Raw genomic sequence first — 21,900 nt, 5'->3', positions numbered from 1 at the left:
TTTGAGGCAAATGAAAGTTCACAATCAGTTTCTACATCTAGTTTCCTGGCAGCACAAGCAGGATGGAGGGTGAGTTGAAAAGTGTGATGTATTTTGGCTGAAATTTCTCTGCTTCTCAATTAGTAGGTTAGCAGTTTGGGGCCAGTTTAGACCTGGTGTAAGCAAATGCCTCCCTCTCCACTTATGTAAGTGGAGTAGCATGCATTTATATCAGATCTAAATTTGTCCCATTCACTTGATATTGACCAAAGTGTGGTTTTGTTTTTTTTTTTTTTTAAAGGAAAGGGTTGATGAAAAGTATTGCATTGGCAGTATCATAGTGGAAGTAATTCCTAAATTTGACATGACATAAAGAAAAAAAGGAGGGGGACCATGAAATAAACCCCAACAGTGTAGCACCAGGATTGTAATGGTAAAAAGGGGAATTTTTTTATTACATTCGAAGCTTCATAATTTCTGTTCAAAATCAGATGTGTTATTCCAAGTTGATTTTCTAGAACAAATATGCTACTGTCATTTATTATATTCTGTAGTTGATTATCACAAAAATATTTATAAACTTTAAACTGATACAGTTTATGATTTGTTGCATATTATAAGAAAATGGAGACAGTGAGACCAAAACTGACTTTGTTTTCATTATTAATTGCCTTTACTGTAAATCTGTGAGATTGTGTATTTGAACAAATACTGTTATATGTAGCATTTTAATACTATTGCTAACTGCAAATGCCTTTTAGTAATGTCAGCCAAAACTTAATAACAAAACGTTTCAAAGCAGTAAGTAGGACAGCTTCTCTAGGTTCCATAATCTCTGATTTATGTGAGAATGCTGGGAAACATGATCAGCTTTATTTTATTTTTTATTGTACATATCATCTTATATTGTTATGTATGCAGCTACTTCTTTCTTTGTTATTCATATCTTTTTAATTTGTTCCTTCAAGCTACTTTGACAAGCTATTCTGAAAACATGGAGCGCACTAAATATGGAGGGGAGAGCAGCAAAGAATTAGGATCTGGAGGAAACCTGAAACCATGGCAGTCTCAGAAATCCAGCATGGACTCCTGTTTATATCGCGTAGATGAAAATATGACAGCCTCCACCTACAGTTTAAACAAGATCCCAGAAAGGAACCTAGAAACGGTTTTATCGCAATCTGTGCAGTCTATTCCACTTTACCTTATGCCACGGCCAAATTCAGTAGCAGGTAAGAAACAATTTATTTACTGTTAAATCAGATTAAAATAAGCCACCAACACAGTCTTCTCATTTTCTGTTTTCGTACAATGTGTTTGTGCAAAGAGAAGTTTCCTGTCCACATCAGGAAACTGCTGTTGGGTGTGACAACATTCCATTTCTGTTTGAACTATCATGTGTAAAGGGAAAACCTCCAAAGAAGGAGTACGTTTCCCACACAGTTTCCATCAATCTTGGCTTCCAAAATCTGGAAGTTCATAGCCATCAGATGATTTGAAAGAATTTAAAAATACCTGCTTTAAAACTGGCTAGTTATTATTTTTGATTATGTGGCATCCCATTACTAACATGGGCCTCCATTCTAAAATAATGCATAAAAGGTGTAACTTTTCAACTCCAAATTAATAATCAATAATAATATTGAGAGTCTTTTCTGTCATTCATAATTCTATATAGGAGGCTGGGAAAGATGTGGGCTGGCACTTAAAAAGCAAAGCATTATAATATAAGAATACATTTTAGAAAATGTTAGTCTCTCCTCTATATTGGCTGCAGTGGGAGTGAGCATACAGCAAGATGTGTAAGTATCCATTAGAAATTAGAATTAGGACACAAATTGCATGTCTTAATAGTTTTCTTTAAATTTCAAAGATAAAGGGACAACCATCTAGTCTGACCTCTCCTGTTCAGGATAGTCCAGTGATTTTTCCCTAGTGCATAAATGGATTCACTCAAGGCTAACAGAACAGAACTTTTGAGAAAACATCCAACATCTACAGCTTAAATTCTCTGGTGTTGATGGATTTACATTACTTATCAAACTTCCTAAATGGTTAATTACCTTCATTAAAAACAACAAGTTACATTTCATTTCTAATTTCAGTTTTCACAACTTTGTGCATTTAATAAACATGTGCATTACAGTCCTATTTTGGGAAGCAAGCATCTTGCCATAAATGTTTCCATCTACAAATAACTATCCTAGCTTTCCTGGTTGGATTTTTCGCTGGGGTAAAATGCAATGAACTGTAGTGTGCAGGAGAGGTTGAGACTGGATGAAGAGGGTCATTTCAGCCTGAAAATCTATGAAACACCATTGAACAATACAGTAGGGATGTAAAAGTTTGACCTGTTAACCAGTAAGCATCACCCTTAATGAGTGATGCTTACCTGCGCCGGTTAATCACTGGGGGCTGGGGCAACTCCCCGCTCGCCTGGGGCAGGGGTCTGCTCGAGCCTCGTGGAGCAGCGTTTGCCTGAGGCAGTGGGCTGCTTCAGGCCGACGCAGTCTGGGCTTGAGCAGCTCCATTTAATTGGTTAACTGGTAAAACAATTACACAGGATTTCACCCCACAATACATGGATATTTATGTTGCCTGTTAATGTTTCCTGGAACATATGGGTGCTGCTGAAGCATGTCTGAGTCTTAATATTGAAAATTAGAGACCAGAATCATCTCTGTTTTCTTAAAGATCTATGTTAGAAAGATACCTAAATGGTGTCACAAAATATTTTAATGGCATTTAATAACCTCTCAGCCCCTTAGAATTGTCTCATTGACACACATGAAGGAAAGAAAGGATACTGTTTAAAATATATTAACCTAATTTAAAAGCTTTTTTATAAGTTTTCCGCCTCATTTGCTGGATGTTGTGCCATATCCTAGTGAAAAGATGTTGGAGTTGGAAACCCATTGGCAATGCAATACATACAGGTTTTGTGTTGAAGTGGCAAACATATATATTTTGTCAGTCTTGTGATCCCTGCAGGATTTTTCAAATGGCTTGCAAAATGTCAGTGAGGGACTCATGCAGTGCATAGAACCTGGGATACCATGCATCAAAACCACATGTCATGCCAATGCAGGCTGTACTGTATAACTGACTAATATTTATGGCCTAAAACTCCTTTGTAGTGGAGTATAATGGATGCTACAGATTAAAAGCAGCTGTGGACATAAGAATTTATAGCAGCTAACACATGGAGGCAGTGAATGTTGTGTGGTATGACCTAGCACCGTTTACTTACAGCCAAAAGAACTTGCTGCCCAATTGGGAATTAAAGTTGGATATCAGAGTACATCAGGGTGGCAAGAACATGACTAGAGACTGGTTAACAACTAAGTTTGTCATGGAAAAGTTTAATCTCTCACATGCGAAATCTCCCCACTTCAGGAAAAGAAAAAGAAAAATTGGTTAGTTCGTATAAAATCTAAACATCTCTGTTGCATGATTTACTTTGGCTACAGGTCATACCATGGCGTACGTGGCCTACTTGGTGGAGTTGTGGGCAGGGATCATTTCAATTAAGAATCACCTAGGATAGTTAAAAAGCATTTTGTTCTCCCATTGCTTCCCTGAGTTCCTCCTTCATGTTGCCATTGTTTGTACATAGAAGTGCCTAGCACAACGGGCCTTGATCCAGGATTGCAGGCCTGGCCTTACCATGAGGCGAACTGAGATGGCCTCAGGTGCCAGACTTGGGGGGGGGGGTGCCACTGGGACCCACAGTGTAGAAAATTGTGTCTGCTGCGGGTGTATATGTATTCTCTCTGCTCTAGATGCACAGAGATGGTGGAGTGCTGTGCTGGAGGATGGAGACCTTTCAAAGTTTTGGCCCAAGCGAGGAGGCATTTGTTAGGGTTGCCAGGTGTCCGGTATTGACCCAAACAGTCCGGTATTTTCGCCTCCTGTCCAGTACAAAATATTCAGAAAATACCGGGCACCTAAGAAGTCTGGTATTTTCTGGGGGGGGGGGGGGTTCCCTGCCAGGAGGCGAAAATACTGGACACCTGGCAACCCTACGACACACTCAGCAACTGCCCCCCCTCCTGCGCCACCCCCCAGACTCCCGCACCCTTGCTCCTGGACCCCCTGCTTATCTGGTTCCACAGGGAAGATCCCTTCTGGCTCGACCAAGAAAACAAGATGGCCACCAGCAAAAAGCTAAAGACCTGAACAAGGGGAAGCAATGCCTTCCCTGGGTCTTAGTGCTCAACCTCTTCTCTTCCTATCCCTATTCTGACTCTGCTTACACTTAAAGGGGCCATGCTGTTTTATTTTGTTGATGTATTTAATTATTTATTTAATTATTTATTTGCTTAATAACTCTTGGGGTCCTTTTTTTCCCCTCTTCTCAATAACTTTGGTCTCCCCCCTTTTTTTCCCTCAACAGAGTTTTTTCCTCGTTTTTTGTTTTTTTGGGGGGAAGGGGAGTGTTCGGTATTTTTGGTTAAAGCATCTGGCAACCCTAAATACAGTATTTCAGCATTAGATTCCCTAAATAACTAAAGCAGGCACCTTTTGTCTTCTTTGAACAAGCTTTGGATTTATGTTGTAAGCAAGCACTTCACTGTAGTTCTAGGAGCATTGTGTGTGGCAATCCTTGTCTCAGGAGGTGTTACAATATATTTTCAAAAAGTTCCCTTTGCATGTCTACAAAACTCTGCATGAAAGCATTCTCTGATTTCATTTGTTTTCAAGCAGCATTTATCATCATTTAATGAATCCTTCATGCTGCCAGGAAAGCACAAAATGAAAAGGAACAACTCAGGAAAGCAAAGTAATTCTCTTAATAAAACATCGCCCTCGTCTTTCAGTACTTTGTATACCTCATCTTTGTATTTGATCAGAAATGCTACTTATTCAAACAATTACTGAAGGGAAACTTGAATAAAAAATAATCACCTAGACCACTGAAGGCTCCTGTGTATAATTCACTGCTCAAAGTGTTACATGCAGTAGAGCTGTACATTCAGTGTTTTAGCAGATCACTCAAATAAATGGGTTATTGTACATATAATATACATTTTTTTCAAAGGTCCAGTTGTGGGAATACTTAGAGGGCTTCTTTCACATGAGCTCACTAGGAGCATATATGGTGACCAATTATGGGTGCCTCGCTGCACGGAGTATAAACATTGACAAGCAGTTTTATGGCAGTAAGACAGAAGCAGCTGTGAAGGGCGCTGCTGCTTTGCTATGCAGTAACCATTAAGAAATAATTAATAGGCAGAACAAGCCAGGTTGAGCAGTGAAAGGAAAGGGAGAAATATTTGTCATCTCGTTGAGCGAAGGACACTAAAGCGATTGGGGTTTGATTCAGTTTATTGACAAAAAATGGTTTCTTCATCTACTGTTGGTTAATAAAAATAACATCCCCAATCTAAATGGATATGGCTTTATAATTAAAGGGTACTGTTTGCTTTAAAAGGGAAACTGATAAGCAAATAAAAAATAAGGGAAGATAAACAAGAAATCACTGAAACCAGAATGCACTGGAGAGCATCTGGGAACATGTCAAGACTGCAAAAGAACATAGGCGACAACAAGTGTGCAGAACCTGGGTCAAGACTCGGGTTCATGGAGCTCAGGCTAGGGCAGAGGTGAGCAATAATTTTTTACCGGGGGCCATTTCAGAAATGTTTTAAGTGGCCCTGGGCCACACTGGAAGGGGCTGAGCCTCAAGCGGAAGAGGCGGGGCCAGGATACTTCCCTGCTTTCCCACCCACAGACCATGATTGGTCTGGGGGTGGAGGAGTGTGTGAAGTCTTTGCCCCCCCCTCCCCCAGAGGTTTCCCCTAGGCACCCATGCCCCTGGCAGTAGGGTTGCCAGGTAGACCCTAGTAAAAAAACGGACACACTTGTCAGGGGGGCGGGAGGGAGGACCGGCCGGGAGGGGGGCGGGTAGCAGAGCTGGGGGGGAGGGGCCATGGGGCTAGATGGGAGAAGGGGTGGGTGGGAAGCAGAGCTGATGGGGGGGTGTCCGGGGGCTGCGGGGCTGGCCGGCAGGAAGAGGGATCAGGAAGCAGAGCTGGGGGGAGATCGGGGGCTGGAGGGGAGGATGGGGGGTCCGGAGGAAGGGGGGGGAAGCAGAGCTGGCGGGGGGCCTCCGGGGGCTGGCCGGCAGGAAAGGGGGGCCCGGAAGAAGGGGGGCAGGAAGCAGAGCTGGCGGGGAAGGGTGTCCGGGGGCTGCAGGGCTGTCCAGCAGGAAGAGGGGGTGGGCAGCAGAGCTGGGGGAGGATCAGGGGCCGTGGGGCTGGAGGAGAGGAAGGGGGGGTAGGAAGCAGAGCTGGGGGGGGGATCGGGGCCGTGGGGCTGGAGGGGAAGAAGGGGGGCAGGAAGCAGCTCGGGGGAGTAGGGGGGTGCAGCCACTGGCCGCAGTCGGAGTTCTTCTGGCCGCGCCCCCAGCAGGCACTCCCTTTACTTGCCAGCAGAAGCCAGGTGGGGGACAGGGGCGGGGCAGGGCTGGGAGCCACACCCCCCATCTGGCTTCTGCTCGCAACCAGAGGCTCCCAGCTGGGAGGCGGGGCCGCAATTGGCGCTGGGAGCCTCTGGTCCCTGCAAAAGCCGGGGGGGGGGGGAGGGACAGATGGCTGGGAGTCCCAGCCCCTGCCCCGCTCCACTCGGCTTTTGCACGCGACCACAGGGCTCCCAAAGCCAATCGCGCTCCGCCTCCCAGTCGCTCTGCTGCCCCTGCCAGGCTTCCGTCCAGCGTCCAGCCGGGAATTCACAAAACACCAGACATTGCACATGTCCGGTATTTTCTGAATTTTTCTACCGGACAGACGGTGCAAATACCGGACTGTCTGGTAGAAAACCCTACCTGGCGGTGGGAGGAGACTTTGCACGCTCCCCCTTCTGCCCTCAGACCAATCAGGGTTTGGGGGTGGGGCAGCGTGTGAAGCCTCCTCCCGCCCTGCCAGGAGCATGTGGCACTTCTAAGCACCACGCACTCCTTGAAGGGTGGCGAGAACTTCTTGCACTTTCCCCTGCCCCCAGGCCCTAATTGGCCTGGAGGCAGGGGAGCGGCAGGGCCTCCATGGGCAGGATCAACCCGCTTGGCAGGCTGGATGCGGCCCATGGAGGCCATTTTGCCCAGCCCTGTGCTAGGGTACTAAAATTACCAGTAGACAGGCAGTCCTGCTCCAGCTGGGTCTCTGGAACCTGGCAAAGGAGTCAGGCCTCAGACCCGGCTTTAGCCTGGGTGGAGTACCAGTGCTTCTCATGGCATGAATCAGTCTGTAGACCTGGGCTCTGAGATTTGCTGTTATGGGATTTTTTTTTGTTTTGTTTTTTTGCAGTATGGAGACATCTGTGGGACAGTTTTGACGATGATTTATTATTGTTGTTTCAGCTGAGCTGTGATCCTTCAGTGCCATTCCAGCAACTTCTGAGTGCTATTATCTCCTCTTCCTTAGTGTCATTTTCCTGGGTTTGAAGAAAGAATGTAACACATGAATGTAATATTTGTATATTAACATTTTGCTTTATAAAGGGTAGAATATCCAAAATTTGCCACCAAATTAGCTGATTTTTTTCTTCTTAAAAACAGTATTGAACATTTACAGTGACAAGTAGATTATGCTTCAGCTTTCATGTCCTTTGAGATGAATTAGAGCAGTTCATCATGCCAGCCAATCAAACCTGTCCACTCTGAATTTTCTCAAGTCTTTGCAGAGTTAAAAGTCCAATTTAGTGCCTAAAAAAAGTGCACAGGGCCGTTTTCAAGCTGCCTTTATAAATGCAGAAAGAAACCCAACCTATTTTGACATGGGAGAAGATATTTCTCATCCCCAAAATCCTTCGGGGAATCTTTTTCAGATTTCCTCATTAAATTACCCTTTGTCTCATCATTCCGCTTCTTTCTTGCAGACTAATGGAGCTTTTTGCATTTTTTGAGTCATGATCACAGGTTTCTTTTCCCTCTGCAGAACTCCCAGTCTCTTTGCAGTTTTCTGAAGCCTTTTGGCTGTATTTTCAAATTTCCCAATCCTGCTTGTGCACTTAAAAATTCTTTTTCTAAAAGGCCCTGACAGAGTTTTCCAGTAGGTGTCCTTTGATGCCGTGGCGGATTTGGGGTTCTTCTCTTGCTTGAAAAATGTCTCTAGATGTATTTATTTTATCTTCTGAGAGAATGTTTAAATGTATAATAAATTATGAGAAATCCAATATTTCATCAATTAAGTTACATTATAAACAGAGAGCTAAGTTTAGAAGAGGTCTCAGTGTAGGTCTTTCCCCAGAAACCAAAATAACCCTCAAACCCAATCATATTTTGGCAGATAAAGAATAGTGGGCCTCTCTTAATAATCTCTTCAGTTTCTCTTATTCCCTAAGCAGAACTTGGAATAAAATTGGCTCAGTAGCCTCTTTGGATAAACAGATGCATTGCAGATGTCTACTGTAAGAATCACTTTTAGTGTCATGGCACTTTAGCTTGCCCCTTTCTTAGGGTATGTCTACACTAGGAAATTATTTCAAAATAACTAAATTTGAAATAATAACTCCCAAAATAACAAAAATGAAATAGCGTGTCCCCACAATGAGGGAGCCTCAAAATTTTTCCATGGCAGGCTCGGTTATTGTGAACCCCAAAGAAGCACTGGGGAGTAAATACTTCAAATGACTCTGGAGAGTAGTTATTTTGAAATAGCAGCAGCGGAGCATCCACACTAATGCTGTTTCGAAAAAACTGTTCCAAAATAAGCATTATTGCCCAAGGAAAGCAGGAGTACAGATTTTGGAAAAGGGCTTACCGCTGTCGGAAAAACCTCAGTGTGGACGTAAATGTAGTTTTTCCAGAAAAACAGGAGTGTAGACATACCCCCAGACAGGGAGAATCAGAGAACATGAATCAGGAAAAGGCCTTCAGGAGAAGTGATATAGGAAGCAAGAGATTGTGCGGAGCTGCTTAACATGGGATCCCTCAGCTAGAACCCAGGAGAGTGGGTGGGTCTAGGATCCTTCTGCCAACCCCAACAAAAAGAATAGTCAAATCCCTTGGTACAAAGGGGCAAGGACTCTGTGGGGGCCTAGGATTATGGATCCTTCTCTAAAGTCACTGCACTCCTTGTATGTCAGACTCTATTCACCTGAAAGAGGAGACTTCTTGATAAAGGAGTCCTAAGAGGAAGTCACTTGGTACAAGCCAAATGATTGTTAACAGGCTGAAGGAAACTGAGGCAGAGTCCTCACAGCAGCAGCACACAAAAAGAGAGGGTGCTGAGTTCAAAAAATCAGAGCCCTATTTATGCTGGTGCAAAATCTGTGTGTGGACCAGACCTATTCCTCTGATACAATATAGTCATTTTACTGTGACCAAGACCTTTTCATAAAGAGATGCCAATAGCCATCAAACAAGCACATTTCCATTTCTCTTCTACTCATTGGTCCCCAAGCAAATTACAGTTTTGGGAGGACTGCTAAAAATGTGCGACCTTTCCTCCGTCACCATGCAGACTATTTCACCTGTTTGGAAAGATTGCATGAGTTCCATTATATTGTAGGAAATGAAAGGTCTGCCATTTTTGACCAAAGGAAAGGTTATGATCTGAGATCGACCACTATTAAAATTGTCCCTCGGCCTCTGAAAAATATTTTGTGCATAGATTAACAATTCAGAACCATAGAAATCCTATTAGTTTGCTAGTTTATTGTTCCGAAGAATTGAAAGCTGTGCATTCAAACATGTTTTCTTCCTATCCCATCCCATCCATTTATGCACATAATCCATTTTATTTTATAGTCTGTAGTACTTTTCAGGCTCATCGCCTCAGGTAACTTGCATTGAAGTTGTAAAAAAAATCTGACAACTGGGTTTTTCTCTTCCATATCTCTACCATGCATGAGATGAAATCCCAGATCTTGTATTATTTCGGCCATGTATATAGCTGAGTGATGCCTGTTAAAAGCACAAATCCACGATAAAAATAATTAAAAAAAACCCTCCAGACAAATTCAAGACCCATTCTCCTCCTTTGCAAAGGATAAAATAAGCATAAATGAAAATATATAGGAAATATTAATTCTGAATTCTTTAAACAGTGAAAGGTGTATTTTTAAAGATATGGCCGGTGTTTGTGTGAGCACATACAAATGACTTTCCTGTGGGCACAAGGAATACAGATGCAGTTTGAAGCAGTAGCTTTTGCATTTCCCTTTTGGCAATTTGAAATCTACAGGCTAAGTTTTTCCATCTAGCCACTACCCGGATGGGTATGCAATTCAAGCTTATTGGTGCTGGGGAGAGTCATAGAATGCAAAGCCAGAAGGGACCCCCAGGTCATCTACTCTGACCTCCCATACATTGTAGGTCGCCAATACTATATAATCACCCCTACTCTAAACCCAACAGCTGATATTGGAAAGGTATTACTGCCCTCAGGCGGGTAAAGAAGAGACTACAGCCTATACCCTCCGTCCATGGCCTTGCCTCCCATCATCCACTTTGAGGTGATGTACCCCAAGTAAGGAGCATGGTGGGCATAGCTGCTGTGCTCTCCCAAGCCCAAGGATTGCTAGTGTTACTTCCCTAAGTTTGGCTAGGCACCTTGCATCTTCTCCTTCTGAAAGGTTTTAAAATGTGATGTAAGAGCAGGGACCTTTAAAAATAGAAAATCTTTCTGACAATGAAAGATTGGCAACATAGAGAGCTAAAAAGAGACATTTTACCAGGTGACTGAGCCCTAGAAAATGCTTTTCAGAGCAAAAGCAATTAGATGATAGATTCAGTGTTTGACTGATCACCAATAAAGTGGGTTCTTAAAGTGGGAATACGTTCACTGTTCTTTTTCTTGCATACTCTTCTCTAAGGAACCCAGCAGCCATTTTCTGGACTATCACACAGGCAACAAAGAATGATGGTCTAGTCTTGCAGAAAAAATTCCCAGAAATAATCTTGAGATCAGCTGAGACAGAAGTGAGCACGATAGAAACTTTGAACACTTTTCAGATCTCTTGTCAGTCATCCCTAACGGAAGAAAAATACAGAGGTTAGAAAGATAAATATAAAGTTAAAGGAAACACACTGTGTTTACTTCAGTTGTACTTTTCCAGACAGACCCTCTGTGCTCTGCAGACTTTGGACTTCACTGCAGCATTACAAGAATCTGGCTTCCTTTTTTTTTAAACTTTCAAAATTGGGTCCAGTTCAACTCCAATATATCTATAACTCTGCTCGTGAGTCGTACAGGAAAGATAGGTGAAACCATGAGGGACTTAGGCTTAAGAATTAGAATTTCAATGTTTCTGGGTAAGTTTGAGGGACAATTCTCACACCCACAATCAGGCATCTAATAGATGGTGGTTCTGCAATATCTGTAGCATATTTATTGGCAACACCTTAGAGGATAGAGCAAAAATCAGAGGGATCTTGATACTGGGTTGTAGACAGCAAAATTAAATTCAGCAAAGACAAATGTTAAGGCGCTGCACTTGGGGAATTAAAACCAAACACTCAACTACCAAATGGAGAAAAAATTAACTTTGCAACAGCACTACTGAGAAGGATCTAGGAGAGCACAACCTCAACATGAATCAGCCAGGTGATGCTGTGGTAAAAAAAAGGCAAATTAAATTTGCTGCCACTTTGAAGCACTCCCTCCTGTTCCCCCCCTTGATGCCTCTTTTTTATAGAGGCAGCAAGCGGGGGAGCGACTAGTTCACTAGTGCGTCAACTGTCCAATAAGCATTGCTTATCGTATAGTCGACTAGTCGTTCCCATCCCTAGAAAGGAGGTGGTAGAGAAGCTGGAAAGGATCCAGGGAGCCTCAAGCCATTGCTGGCAGGCTTGCAGCAGCAAGTCCAGAAAGTGCACCAGAAGGTGCAGGGCGAGCTCTGGCTCCATGTTGCCACCTGCGGCGGTGGCCCCGAAGGGAAGCACCGACACAGACGGGCACAGAGACCAACGCTTTGCTGTCCCTCGGCGAGGTTGGCAAGCAAGCAGGAAAAGCTGAGAACCGGCTGTCCGGGGGGGTCCCTTTAAGCACGAGCCTCAGATAGCCTCAGACAGCAGCCACACAACGCAACTACTGACCTGATGCCCTGCCGGAACCGGTTTCAGCTGCCCTTAAATGCGCCCCTGCGTCCAATCAGTGTGGACGCGCTAGTTCGAATTAGCAAAACGCTAATTCGAACTAGTTTTTAGTTCTAGATGAGTTAGTTCGAATTAGCTTAATTTGAATGAACTAATTCGAACTAAGTTAGTTCGAATTAGCGCTGTACTGTAGACATACCCTATCTTGGCAGGGGATTAGAATGGATTGCTCTTGTGGTCCCTTATAACTCTATGATTCTATGTATGAATAATATTGTTATGGTTTTATTACTATTCTTTGTATTACTATATTTGATATAAGCCCTAGTCATTAACCAGGATCCCCCTAGGCTAGTCACTTTGCAAAGAACAAGGTGATGCTTTTTGGGACAGGAATGTTAATAGTATCATATTGATCCGACTGAGTCAGATGAGACTCCCACCTCCCATTCAACAACAGGTAGGCAAACTAGATGTTAAGGCTGCCAGGTTTTAAGGTGAACAGGATAAAAATTAACTGAGGGACTGAGACTGCACAATCCCATGAACTTGCATTAGGAAGATGCTTAAAATAAATCCTTCTGAATTCATTGTGATGCTGTGGTTGGCCATAACAATCTTACCAGTATTTGTGTATCTAGCTCTCAATCAGAATGAACAAAAACTATCTTTTATTCTGTGACTCACAACCTCATACTTCGCCAAACAAAAAAGATTTGAACCTAATTGTGCCAAAAAAGTAACATGAGTGAAAAAAGATTGAATTTTCCTGTTCAGAGCACTTCAAAACGTAGAAATATTTATGGTTTCATCAAGAATTGTGCGCTGCATTGAAGATTCCTGTCAGAAGAAAAAAAAATCATGGAACCCAAAGGGAAAGAATGCAAAGTATGCAGTGTTGCAAACAGGAAAGAGATGCGATGCTAAAGGACGATGAGTGGCCAAAAACAAAAGAAGAAGCCGGATAATATTTGGGAGAGACACGCGTCCGCATAAGTATATAAACTTTTAGAAATGACGGGACCCACAGTCACCTCTTCAGCAAGTCTGTTGAAGTCTAAAAGGTCTTTAAATCATCAGTAAAATCCAAAGCTGAATCAAAGTGACACTAGAAATCACTGGCAGCCAAAATCCTAATACTGCAGAGGTTTTAATATTAACATGACTACAGCCATGTATTCAAATGCAGAATGAGATAAATTGTTTTAATTTGTTAATCAAAGGAAGTATTTTCAGTCCATTTATTATCAACATTTAACAAATAGCTGAAAACTAGCATAGCTTTAGAGTAAAAAAAAAAAAGATCAAAACAGTTATTAGATTACTGTTGCAAGCACCCACTGCCCCTAAAATATAAAATAATACCAAACACATGTAACACAAGTTTGAATGGTCTCATTACGCATCTGATAGCCATTTACTAGAATCTGAATGTTTTCCTAAATGTTGAATAGTGATAGAAATGTAGCCGTGTTGGTCTGGTGAAGCTGAATCAAAAAACAGGACTATGTAGCACTTTAAAGACTAACAAGATGGTTTAATAGGTGATGAGCTTTCGTGGACCAGACCTACTTCCTCAGATCAAATAGCAGAAGAAAATTGTCACAACCATATATAGCAAAGGATACAATTAAAAAAAAATGAACACATATGAAAAGGACAAATCACATTTCAGAACAGAAGGAAGATGAGGGGGGGAATCATCTTGAGGTTAGGTGGTTGTCTTTAAGAGACTATGGGTCTGTCTCCCACAGCCTCTTGGAGTTTCGTATCCTGTTCTTACCAACAACCAGAGAACATACCACACTAATACCAACCCTGGTACCTTCCCTTGCAACAAACCCTGTTGCCAGCTTTGTCCACATATTCACTCTGCTGATACCATTATTGGACCTAACCAAGTGAGTTATAAGATCAAGAACACACATTCCTGCGCATCCAGAAATATAATTTATGCTATCATGTGCCGAAAGTGTCCATCTGCTATGTACATTGGACAAACGTCTCAGACGCTTCGCCAAAGGATCAATGCCCACAAAACAGATACAGGCAGTCCCCAACTTACGCTGATCCGACTTATGTCGGATCCGTAGTTACGAACGGGGCTTTTCTCACCCCGGAGGACGCAGGCGGCGGGACCGCCCAGACGCTCCCCGGTCCCGCCGCCCGCGTCCTCCGGGGCGAGAAAAGCTGCTCGGCGTCAGCTGGGGGAGCCCCCCCAGCAGACCAGGGAGACACGGAGCAAAGCCGCGGAGGATGCGGGTGGGACCGTGCCCCCCGCCCCCAACAGACCAGGCTTTTCTCGCGACGCCTGGGGTAGAGCAGCTGGGGCACTGCCCGGTTGGTCCCGCAGCGCCGCTCCTCGGCGTTACTGGACCAACCCAGCAGCACCCCAGCTGCTCTGCCCCAGGCGTCCTGATTCAGCTGCTGCTGGTCAGTTTCAGCAGCGGCTGAATCAGGACGCCTGGGGCAGAGCAGCTGGGGTGCTTCTGGGTTGGTCCAGTAGCACTGAGGAGGGGCGCTACTGCACCAACCCGGCAGCACCCCAGCTGCTCTGCCCCAGGCGTCCCCAAGTCAGCCGCTGCTGAAACTGACCAGCGGCTGACTACATGAAGCCCAAGGCAGAGTTGCTCTGCCCCGGGCTTCCTGGAATCAGCCGCTGATCAGTTTCAACAGCAGCTGACTTGGTGACACCAGGGGTAGAGCAGCTGGGGTGCTGCCGTGTTGGTCCTCGCAGCGCTGAGGTGCGGCGCTGCGGGGACCTACCCAACAGCACCCCAGCTGCTCTGTCCAGGTGTCCAGATTCAGCCGCTGTTGAAACTGATCAGCGGCTGATTCCAGGAAGCCCAGGGCAGAGCAATTCTGCCTCGGGCTTCCTGTAGTCAGCCGCTGGTCAGTTTTACCAGCGGCTGAATCTGGACACCAGTTCCGACTTACATACAAATTCAACTTAAGAACAAACCTACAGTCCCTATCTTGTACGTAACCCGGGGACTGCATGTATTAGACAGGATTACAAAGAAAAAACAGTTTCTTGCCATTTCAACCAGAACGGACATTGTCTCAACGACTTAATTACCTGCATCCTGCTTCAAGGATCTTTTAAAACTGCACTTGAAAGAGAATCCTCTGAACTCTCATTCATGCTTAAATTCGACACTTTACGCTTGAGTTTGAATAAAGAATATAATTACCTTACCCATTACAAAGATAGATTCCCCAATTATCACCTCTAATATCATTAGCTCACATACATTTACCTTCCCCTCCCCATACCCCTTCTGTTCTGAAATTTGATTTGTCCTTTTCATATGTGTTCATTTTTTTTAATTGTATCCTTTGGTATATGTGATTGTGACAATTTTCTTCCACTACTTGATCTGAGGAAGTGGGTCTGGCCCACGAAAGCTCATCACCTAATAAACCATCTTGTTAGTCTTTAAAGTGCTACATAGTCCTGTTTCCTAAATGTTGTTCTACCTTGATTTATCAGCTGGTAGCTCAAAGACTAAATGTTCCTTACTATCCCTTCTGCCCATGTCTGGGAGCTGTTATTAATGTTGGTGTCAACTTCATGCTCAACAAAAGTTTCTTTTCACAGAATACATGCTGGAATAACAACTAAAATAATTGTCAATTCATAGTGAAATACACAAAATAAACCATCTAGCCTAACCTCTACAAGTACCTGTCCCAAAAACTGAACACCACATCATAACAACAGGACCGAGTAGGATTCAGCAGAAGGCTTCACTCTTGCTACCATCACTAGAAGCAGATAAAAAGCTTGTAGCACTAACATATGATTGTTTTGATTACTGAACACCGCCTTCACAGATTTGACAAGGAACTTTGAAGACATGTTTCATGTCTGGCTGCTTTGTCACAGATTGGCGTCTGATGTTGGTGTTCTGGCTTTTATTACCACATACCAATAAGCAAAATGAAAGAGCCACTTGCATCATTTAGGAATGATGAAATAATGACACAAGAATATTTCCAGAGTCTTGTTTTTAAGTACTGTACACTGAAGAGGACTTTGGATGTAAAGGAGTTAACACAACTAGGAACTGGGTACTGTTTTAAATCTCTATCACGGTACTATCCAGTTATCCATGGAAAAAACTTTTCTTTAGCCTTCCCCGATACCTTTTCCCCAAACTACCTGTAGAGAGATAGTTTAAATGGATGGTTTAAATGGAAGACAGGCAATAGTAATTTAATCCATTTATGCCACCGTTACATCTTAACTCATCACCCCGCTGTGCAGTTCACGTGAGTATTGAATTGATCTTCTATAGAAAATCATTTGTTTTGGGCAGTGCAGTTTTACACTAGTCTACATTTTCACTTTTTTTTTTAACTTTTCATACATCAACTCTTCGCTGTTTTTCATCCATTAATGGGAAGTTTAGACTAAGAACAAAACCAGACTTAGCTTTGGAAAGAGGAAACAAAGGTGCTATGTGTCACTAGATACCTGAGAATCCAGGAACAGCAAGGGATGCTCTAAAGGACCATAAGTGTGCAGATGTCTTTGATAGACAATGGATGTATCCTCTCTGTGGAATGAACATTGACATCTCTCTGGCCTTTAGCCAGCACTTCCAGATATTTTCCTCTGTCAACCAGCATTTTAGTAATACAGTAATATGCTGGATTTATGCATAACAGACTCTTGGCCATGTAAGTGGCATGTTTTGCTTTAACATAAATGTGTTTTATGTGAAGTGATCATGCGCTTGAGTTAAATTGTTTTGTGCAAAATTGGATTACATTCAAAATAAAGTATGTGATCCATTTTGAAAAAACAGTTTTGGATTTTAAATCAGTTTGAAAGAAAAGCACTATTGTTTGTATAGGTGGTTTGCTAGAATGAAAACAGTTGCATTTATTATTTCGGATGCTGTTGAAACTTATAACATTTGTATGGATAACAATTTTTCTAAGCATACTGAGTTGAAAAAGTGTTTGACGGACTTATACCCTTAGTTATCTTGCTTTTCTCCTCCATGTCCTATGCAATTTTAATGCCCTTCTTTTATTTCTGGTTCTTTGTTGATTTGAATGAAAAGGAAAATGTAGGCTATGGAACAATGGGGATTTTTTTTTTCAAATGCCACGTTAAAGCTGAAGTGCCCGCCCCCCCCAACCTTTATTTGCATTTGCAGAAAATGAATAGTGGTTCCTATATGCAGCTATTGCTATTATCGGGAAGGGATTTGGCAGTGTTAGTGTTTTATCTCATGGTCACTGAATCCTGTTGGGTGGAATGAGGTTTGCAGTTCAAAGAAATTTTTTTCCCCACATTTTCATAGTTTAAGAACTAGAACACATTTCTAGTATAAAATTCTGATGGTTTCTTTCTCCTTACATCTATTTTAGCTGTCTGATTTAGAAAAAATGCCTCAGTTCATTGGTGTATAATGGGGAAAGTGTGATTTTATTGACATGGGAAATAATCCACTGGGGCATATAAGATGTATATACTGTTGCTTGTATGCTGGGTTCAGTTTATTGCTAGTGTAACTGGGTGGTAAATCCACATTCAGAGGCCTTGGGAGAAGAGGGAGGTGCAGATGTTCCTGGTTTATGTAGCTGAGGCATGCCCACCATTTCTAGAAGCTGTGTATACGAGGCTAAAGGGGGAGGGTAACTACATTCAGTGTCTGAATCAAGGTAGCTACCAGTTTGGAATCATAGAATCATAGAGCTGAAGAGACCTCAGGAGGCCGTCAAATCCACTCCCCTCCTCTAGGCAGGACCAATCCCAACTAAATCAACCCAGCCAGGGCTTTATCAAGCTGAGACTTAAAAACCTCTAGGGATGGAGATTCCACCCCCTCCCGAGGTAACCCATTCCAGTGCTTTACCACTCTCCTAGTGAAATAGTTATTCCTAATATCCAGCTTAGGCCTCCCCCACTGTAACTTGAGCCCATTGCTCCTTGTTCTGTCATCCGTCACTACTGTGAACAGCCTCTCTCCATCCTCTTTGGAACCTCCCTTCAGGAAGTTAAAGGCTGCTCTCAAATCCCTCCTCACTCTTCTCTTCTGCAGACTAAACAAGCCCAAATCCCTCAGCCTCTCCTCGCAGGTCATGTGCTCCAGCCCCCTCATCATTTTGGTTCCCCTTCGCTGGACCCTCTCCAGTGCGTCCACATCCTTTCTATAGTGGGGGGCCCAGAACTGGACACAATACTCCAGATGTGGCCTCACCAGAGCCAAGAAAGGGGAATAATCACTTGTCTGGATCTGCTGGCAATGCTCCTCCTAATGCAACCTAATATGTCATTAGCCTTCTTGGCTACAAGGACACACTGTTGACTCATATCCAGCTTCTCATCCACTGTAATCCTCAGATCCTTTTCTGCAGAACTGCTACTTAGCCAGTCGATCCCCAGCCTGTAACAATACTTGAGATTCTTCCATCCCAAGTGCAGGACTCTGCACTTGTCCTTGTTGAACCTCATCAGATTTCTTTTGGCCCAACCTCTAATCTGACTAGGTCACTCTGGACCCTATCCCGGCCCTCCAGCTTATCTAACCCCCATGGTGTCGCTTTCTGGGCAGCGTTCTGGTCCTGTCGCCTCTCAGATCTGCAGCAGGCTTTGTTGTAACACTGGGCGGTGAACAGCCATCACAGAAGCATGATACACTTTATAGTATGCACTTTATATGCTGATTCTGAAAGCGATCTGGCAACATGATTGATGATTGCCACATGATGCACATCAAGAGCTGAATGAAGAACCCAGCTGTCTATGGCAGTGACCAGCAAAATACCTCTGTCCAGTCCCTGTTACCAACACACTAAGGACATGTTTATACTGCAGCTAAAATCCCTGTGTCTAGCCCGTGACAGCTGACTCAAGCTGAGCGGCTGTTTAATTGTGCTGTAGCTATTTGGGCCTGGGCTCTAGGACCCTGCATGGTGGAGAGAAACATCCATAGTGCAGTTAAACAGTCCCCTAGTCCGAGTCAGCTGGCATAGTTGCGGTGGAGACGTGCCCTGAGAGACATCATCACAATCAGGTCTTCTTTGTCCCTTTCCAGCCACTCTTTTGGAACAGACCGAATTGATGATTTTTTTCTATATTCATAGGAAATTACTGACTACGGTGTTGTATATGGTACTGTTAGCCGCAGGTCCTGGGTGGGAATGACTGGTGTGTGTCAGACTTACATGCCATTTAAGCGAAACCCACACATTACACTTCATTCTTTAGGATAGGGCTATTTAAAAGGGTTTTCAGAGCTCCATTTAAAAAGTGTCTTCCCATAACACGGGTCATCACAAAGTGGCAAACTTCCATGACCTGTAATGGTTTCCAAGAATCCATCTTGGAAACCTTCTCAGCAGCTATCAACTATTGTAATGCGGACTGAGCCGAAAGGCCATGGTGCAAGATGCCCTCCAAGAATCCTGCATTGCCCTTACCTGAGTGACAAACAACAATTTGTTCCTCAGGCCTGTGAATTTAGCTTCCTTCTCCAAATCCTTTCTGTTGCTTGTAATATGTGGGTTTGGAGTAGAGGTAAGTGTAATGTGGCTGAGAGATTCTCCGGTATCTGAGAGATCACATAAAACATCTCTCCAGTCATTTGAAATTAATCCAAAAAAAGCTGATTGTAAGTTAATAAAGTTATTCCTTCCTTCAGAAGAAAAAGGAAAAAAAGATTCTAACTATTCTCAAGTACTAAATATTAAGACACAATTGATGAAGAAGCATTTTCAACCACCATTTTAAAGAAATGTTTTTACCCTTTCATGCCAACTGCCACTTACTGGCAAAACCATTGTACCTGGACTGTTGACAAAAACAGATGTAGAAAAGTGTGCCTCTGAAAAATACCAATTTAACACCTAAAATTCCTAATAATTGATACCAATATACTTAATAAAATAAAACCTTAACAACATAAAATTGTTACTCCTCAGAGGATGCTTGGCCAAACAGCTAGGGATGCAACAACTGTACACTTCAGTACAGGTTATACCTTCCTTAGCTTGGACTCTCTGCTCTGGCAACATCTGTAGTCCAGCAGGACCATGGATGTTCCTGGCCAGAGTCCAGGTATAAGGAGGTCGGGCCGTGGGGGAGAGAGGACGTGATTCAGCCAGGAGCCCCATGTTGAGGGAAGGGGGCGCAGCAGAGAGTTCTGGACCCTGCTGCTGGGCGGTACCGGAGGGCTGGCAGTGGCCACAGAGTCTCAACAGCCATGGAGCCTCGGTCCCAGCAGCCGCAGAAGCCACGGCAGCCTCAGATCCCTGGCAGCCCTAGAAGCCACGGAGTACCAGCAGCCCAGGAGCTCCAGCCTGGGGAGCCATGGCCGAGCAGGCAGTAGCAGGGCTCAGCTGGAGTCCTAGTCGGGGGCAGCACGGGCCATGTTGGGAGGGGCCTCCCCTCATTCCGCAAATTCCCTTGTTCGGGACCAGTCAGGTCCCAAGAGGGCCGGACAAGGGAGGCCCAACTATAGTTCATTGTCCTTACTGTCTCGATTGCAAGTTTAGCTTGTATAAGCATATCTTCCCTTCGACTGAAGGATAAAAGGATTTACTAACATCATAAGACTGATATCTGTTTGAGCACTAATGTCAGTTTTCATAACAAGGTTTTTCCCCATTGGTTTTGGTGGATGAGTAATCGAAAGGAACTCATTCAGTTTTGTCTTTTAACTGAGAGAATATATAGAACTAAAAAGAAATGTCTATCAATTTGGCCTGGCAGTGAAAGGGTTATATAAACCATTTACATTGCCAAGGAAACTCATGTTTGTGGCCATCCTTGATGGCTGTGTGTGCTTGGAAGAATTAAAATGAGATTTGTGCAGTTTAGACAGGGGGATTGAATTTAAGAAATGTTTGCTATGCAGCAGCTGTTGTCAGTCGTGTGTGAGAGTGTAAGAGTGTTAGCAATGAAGCTCATAAACAACTCTACTATAATATGGGTCTGCACTTCTGCTTGTATAATGTTCAGAGCTGCCCATTTTCTTAAGAAACAGGAGCCGTTTTTAAACCAGGTAATGAAAAGATGAGTGTGCTAAAGGATTTAATGGAATTCCACACAAAATCTGCTATGTCGCTGTCACAAAAACAGTAGTTCTTTTAGCTAATAAGTTTGTGTATTTCTTAAATTCTTCAGTGCAGGAGAACCATTGAGCTGTCTGTGTAAAACATTAATAGCTCCCTTTGAAGTAAAAGCTATGCCTGGAAAGGATAATCATCCTTATCCTAATTATGTGATCTGCATAAACTCCTGAAGTATAATTTACAAATCTGAAAGGGAGGAAGCATTCAAACTTTTAAATAACCAATCTCCTTTGCTTGAATATTTCTTTGTTAAACTTTCTAAAGAGCTCTGAGGGATGAGTTTCTTGTTTGGTTGTATAGCATACTTTAAAGACTAAAATTCTATTAAATTTTGTCTGTTTTTTTTTCTTACATCTTGCAGAGCAAACAAGTTGGAAAAACATTTTATTTGCAGATTAAGGGGCTTTTAGCATTTGCACAGAGGTCCCTTTTCAGTGTTCATTTACATGGCTGTAAAGTGAGTTTTAATTGCATGTACTATCACACATAATGGCCACTTTGCACTTGCAGAGTGGTGTAAAGAGTCTATAAGGAAACTGAGAATCAGGCCCCATGTTTTTAAGGGATTTTGAGCAGATTTCAGTGGTTTTTAATGTGAATAACTTTCATTCATTGTAAATTCAATTCTTTCTAATTACAGTACCTCAACAACTATTCCTCTTCTTTCTGGCAGCAAAGGTTTGATTTTGGTCAACTATAAGAATGGAGGAGCACGAAGGATGAAGAGCATATTTCAGAATTTAAGAAAAACTTATTCAAAATCACATTTTCTTTTTTGTTTCATCTCTTTT

General features: G+C 43.1%; 1 protein-coding gene across 17 annotated transcripts in view; it reads left to right on the top strand.

Moving 5' to 3' along the window:
- The window catches only part of TANC2 (tetratricopeptide repeat, ankyrin repeat and coiled-coil containing 2), a 702,540-nt gene that overhangs the window by 537,558 nt on the left and 143,082 nt on the right, over nt 1–21,900 (top strand). For 16 of the 17 annotated variants that reach the window (XM_089774011.1, XM_089774007.1, XM_089774012.1 and 13 more), the window contains one exon: nt 948–1,211. In XM_089774011.1, the coding sequence (XP_089630137.1) occupies nt 948–1,211 (264 nt within the window). Of the gene's footprint in view, nt 1–947; nt 1,212–20,509; nt 21,040–21,900 lie in introns of those variants that run through there. The other variant, XM_089774018.1, reaches the window with a different exon arrangement.

This window comes from Pelodiscus sinensis, chromosome 29, assembly GCF_052426305.1.
Source record: "Pelodiscus sinensis isolate ZL-2025 chromosome 29, ASM5242630v1, whole genome shotgun sequence".
NCBI classification, from domain to species: domain Eukaryota; kingdom Metazoa; phylum Chordata; order Testudines; family Trionychidae; genus Pelodiscus; species Pelodiscus sinensis.
Note: the sequence above shows the minus strand (reverse complement) of the source record. Positions and strands in the feature narration are given on the sequence as shown.